Source organism: Priapulus caudatus, unplaced genomic scaffold (genome assembly GCF_000485595.1).
Source record: "Priapulus caudatus unplaced genomic scaffold, Priapulus_caudatus-5.0.1 Scaffold654, whole genome shotgun sequence".
NCBI classification, from domain to species: domain Eukaryota; kingdom Metazoa; phylum Priapulida; class Priapulimorpha; order Priapulimorphida; family Priapulidae; genus Priapulus; species Priapulus caudatus.
The window spans coordinates 152,715-157,541 of record NW_014577715.1 but is presented as its reverse complement, the minus strand read 5'-3'; the positions used below and the strand labels follow the sequence as shown (position 1 = coordinate 157,541).

At 41.7% G+C, this 4,827-nt stretch overlaps 1 protein-coding gene and 1 long non-coding RNA gene across 2 annotated transcripts in view; both read right to left on the bottom strand.

The window, feature by feature from the left end:
* LOC106812498 overlaps positions 1-2,594 on the bottom strand; it is a 9,776-nt gene extending 7,182 nt beyond the window's left edge. The window contains exon 1 of the long non-coding RNA XR_001394337.1: positions 1,082-2,594. This is a non-coding gene — a long non-coding RNA (uncharacterized LOC106812498). The remainder of the gene's footprint in view (positions 1-1,081) is intronic.
* Positions 2,595-2,781: 187 nt separating this feature from the next.
* The window catches only part of LOC106812496 (SLAIN motif-containing protein 1-like), an 18,413-nt gene continuing 16,367 nt past the window's right edge, over positions 2,782-4,827 (bottom strand). Inside the window, exons 7-8 of the mRNA XM_014816386.1 lie at positions 4,444-4,467; positions 2,782-3,709 (exon numbers count right to left, since the gene is read on the bottom strand). Of these exons, the coding sequence (XP_014671872.1) occupies positions 4,464-4,467 (4 nt within the window). The 3' untranslated portion in view covers positions 2,782-3,709; positions 4,444-4,463. The remainder of the gene's footprint in view (positions 3,710-4,443; positions 4,468-4,827) is intronic.

Sequence of the window (4,827 nt, the reverse complement as noted above, 5' to 3'; positions counted from 1 at the left end):
AGGCTCAAAACAACAACAACTGTCTTACCGACCAACGCCCACGAGGCTCAAAACAACAACAACTGTCTTACCGACCAACGCCCACGAGGCTATAAATTCGCTGTTCAAATCGGGTTTTTGCGGCCGACGTAATAACGAGGGTTGCGTGGGCCTGCCCTTCGTAAACCTGTACCCACAACGGTTGTGCAATTAGTTTACACAGGTCATTTACTAACGCTCGCACGAGACGCCTGTTTATTATCAGCGATCTGTCACACGCCACGAAAACGAGGACGTCATAAAAGCCCACCGCGTGTGCGTGCGTGAGGGAGGGACACTTCAGCAGCACCAGCAAGGACTTGGGTTGATCACAAGTCTAAAATGCCTTTAAAAAAAAAATTCCAGACATTTTATACTTATTTAATGTCACAACTATTATGATTAGAATTATCAATTTATTATGATGTTTCTGACAGCAGGTCCCAGACATAAAGAAACACAGACACTCGATAATGAGAACACGCCATGAGCCCTGCAGCGTGGCAGGAGGGCATTCTTACGGCAGACACGCCATGTCCTTACACTACATTATTGAACGCTATAAATTTGCTTTGCAACGTTAACCACAATGCATTCAACGGACTCTCGGCGTGCCACCGCCCTCATATAAGGGACAAGTCGGTATGTATGTGCAGTGGCAAGGACAGCTGCATTGCTGTACGCCACGCACCCACCACGACAATAGCTGCGCATCGCGACACACCCGCCCGTGTAACAATACGTAATTGCTATAGTTGAGCTCAAGCATGAGCTCGCTCTCTGTAAAGGCACACGGTGCGCATTCAGCTGGTGTGCACCGTTGGGGTGGCAAATATCTATCGTGTTTGATTTTTCTGGCTCAGCATCGTTTGCGCGCGCCGAATGCACACCGTGTGCGGAGGCCCTAAGCGCGCGCCGTTCGGTTGTACACCATCTCCCAATTACATATATTATATATTATTATATCGAGTAGAAAGCAGAATAAAGTTGCGTTGCAGTGTAATACTTCGTAAGTATTTCGAGCCGTTCTCTCTCACGGAGCAGTCACTAACTCACAGCGCACTCTCACGGAGCAGTCACTAACTCACAGCACACTCTCACGGAGCACTCAACTGATAGCGACCCTTATAGAACACTCGTTAACAATCACAGCTCTCCCACTTCTGGAGTAGTCACCAATTATGCTGTCAGGGGTGGCACCAGAGATTGCCAAACACGCAGACCAAGGTCCCTGATGAAGAGGCCAGTGAAGAGGATAAATTCACAATGTGAGTAGGTGGCCAAAGACTAGAACTAGAGTAATCAAAATTGTTCTTCCCAAATTTGAAGGTTTAAAATCGTATCTTTGGCGTTGTTAGCAAGAAAAAATTGCCATAACAATAAATATTGATACATATAGCAACATATTCCATCTACAGATAAATCGGCCCTTTTTCTTGCTGATTATTTTCACTAAGATAAAAGGGTGTTTATGAAGAACGAATGCATTTTTTGTGGGTGTTAATCCACCAAGTTAGTTACTGATTTTTTCAACACTAGTTAAGGTTCCTTGACTGGGAGAGAGCTGTAGCCCCCACCGCCCCTCTGGTACGACCCTTGTACGCTGTACCCGATTCCAAGATATTAACCTATTTCATTCATAGCACATACTAACTCGTACTTACAGTGATAATAGCCATTGCGAGAATAATATAATGCATAGTAATAATTATGACGACAAAACATATCACTTCTTCCGCCTCCGATCGACGTGGACGGTGTGAGCCTATCTCGTCACACATTGAGCGTTCCTATAGTGGCACATCATACTGCGTGATTACTGCTACAAAAACTGGTCAGGAATAACAAGATTCGCCTCTACAAACTACCGTGTTACACGTACCCGGTTGACAATGAAAACTGCTCAATCTTTCATCGACAGCTTGAATTTCAGGCCAACCAACCGTGCAAGCATGAGAGCGTGTGCTTTGACAATCAGGTAGGCACACAGAATAGTAAAATGATAGATGAAAGCAATCACTTATATTTGGACAATACCGATTCGTACCATTCACGGCAACACTGAAAAACTAAAATACCTTTTCCCTTACCATAGCTGCTACCCTTACCATTTTTCTGCACTAATTAACCTATTTGAGCTAATTAGGCATAATTACTGTCGTTTTTATTTTTCTTATGAAAATCAGTCAAATTCCTGCAGATTGCAGAAAGAAAATCCTAAAAGCCTAAAATGCATCCTCAAAAGTGCAATAACTTTGAGTAATTGCGTGGATCACGCACTATAACATAGCTACCAGTGTCAATAATGCATTAATGGACAGGTAGTTAAATAGAATACAATCTATAGTTCAGATATACACTGTATGTCCGAATAAAAAGGCACGATAATCTGATAACATTAAGCTAGGACGGCAATAAGTGGGCAAGGAGAAAGGGAACGAAGTGAGAATGAAAGTGAGAGGAAAAGAGAGAGATGGTGGAAGGGAGAGACGACAAACACAGTACAGGGTGCGAAATTAACGGGAGTCCGGAGTCAAATACCTCCTGATTTACTGTCGGACTCCCTGATTTGACATATGCAGGAGTCCGTGCGACTCCCTGAAAATTCTGCTATACTAACTAGTTCATTCCAGAGCGGACTCCCTGATTTGACATATGCAGGAGTCCGTGCGACTCCCTGAAAATTCTGCTATACTAACTAGTTCGTTCCGAAGCACGGCCTCGTGGAATTACTGTATTTTTTCAGCTAATGTCCAAAGAAAATTTGGCAGACGTGCAACCGCATGAATCTTCAAAATAAGCACATGCGTTATTGTTAATATCTTTAATTTTGAACTTTAAACTGCACACTCCCTCATTTTGATGCGGACTCCCTCTTTTACAGGGTAGGAAGTCCGTTGAGAAAAAAAAGTTAATTTCTACCCCTGCAGTATGTGGCACATAGAACGGTATCAAAAGAAGGCAATAACCACAAGATAATGTGATTGTGCAAACACTTTGTAGCTTATTCTCTACTCGTCATTAGCACACGCAATGTCTCACAGGAGAACAGCGAGAGAATGCGTTATTAGTATTGCGAAAACTCAATGGCCAGTGAAGTTCACACATGGAATCATGCTTGTCTATCGAATCGGGTTTCACGTATATATTTTCTAATAGGGCATTATCTCATCTGACATTTTTCGCGATATAAGGTTCACTGACCACTGATAACGTTTAGAAAGTAAGGAAAGAACTCTCTCTTCATACCCTCGCTGCAATGCATAAAAACAATAGATTCAATAGAAGCTAGTATAAAGTGCTGCCCCCTGCTGGTGTCTACCTACAGTGGCCATTCCCCAAAACACTGATAGCTGCATTTTGCTCCTACCCACCATTTGAACCACTACCATCAGGTTCAGTTATATATACATATATGTTGTGTGACTTCTCTTCAATAGAGGTATGCTCAAATCAAGGATTGCCAGCCATTGAGAAGAAAACAACCACTGCATGCTACTGGCAAACACCCAGTTTACCAGCGCACAGGTTTACCAGTTCACCAGGCTACAGCCTTAATGGCTCACTACTTCGGACAGGAGATCTGATTTAGAAGCATCCATCTTGCCATCCTCCTCCGTCCATGGACGACTGACCACGATGAACCACAGCAAGGCTTGGCCGTGCTGACGTATACGTAGGTAGGCTGGACCTGCAAGGAACAAACAATGAAATTTGACTAAACTGATATAAAATAGAATCCACATTTAATTAAAATATTTTGATTTCTGAAAACTTCTCGAAACAAAATCAACTATCTTCAGTAGCACTGCTGACAGTAGTGCCTTTCCTTCAACAATGCCTTCGATTTTAAATGTGCAAATTTCGTCTGAACTGCTGTTTTCAATGTTATATCGACCTAGAATGTCTGTATTTAGCAACTACGTCACTAATCAGTAAAAAACATGTTTGCGTTATCCTCGCGTGAATCACGTTCGAAGCAAAAACACTCAAAACAACTTGACTTCACGAACATGCATTAACAACACAAGAGTTTTAGTAATGCCAGCTAACATATGAGAATGGTATAGAAAAGTGTTGAGTGACAATAGCAGGAGACAGAACATCTTTCCATTACATGATATACATTAATAATATGCATCGATCAATGTTATATACGATTATCTTTTGCACCAGTTGTGCAGGTGAGTGGAACCATTCCAATTGACAATCACCGCAGTAAACATTAGTCAGAATGTTAAAAATCTGTGTTTGGTCTGGAAAATTATATGCACTGGGTGACTGACAATTACGGTGATAGCAGGAGAGCAAACTTACAATGATAAGCCAACTCGATGCATTCTTGTGCCAGAACATACATCGTAGGTTATAACAAACAGTAGAGCAACAGTTAGTATATCACCACGACAAATAAAAATACTATACCATGCAACATCTTCTTAGCATCAACTGAAAAGCACAGAGAACAACTGAGCTATACACGTTTTACTACATGCTACCCTGCAGGACAACAAGCCCGCAGACACTTTGTGCATAAATACAATGCTCTAGTTACAAAGTGCACGTACTCCCGGCTTCAAACAAGACATGCTCACGCTCACGTTAATGAGAGAGTGGAGTTAAAGTGATTACGTCACCGTAAATAGTAAAAAATATAAAAAATATTTCCACTTTTTCACAAAATATAAGTAATTCTGTTCACTTTTTATGGTTAAATTGCTGTATTATACTTCTTATTTTACTATGTTGTTCGATGTGAACATACACTCGTGACGCATACATAGCCTATAGCAAGCAATTAATGTCAGG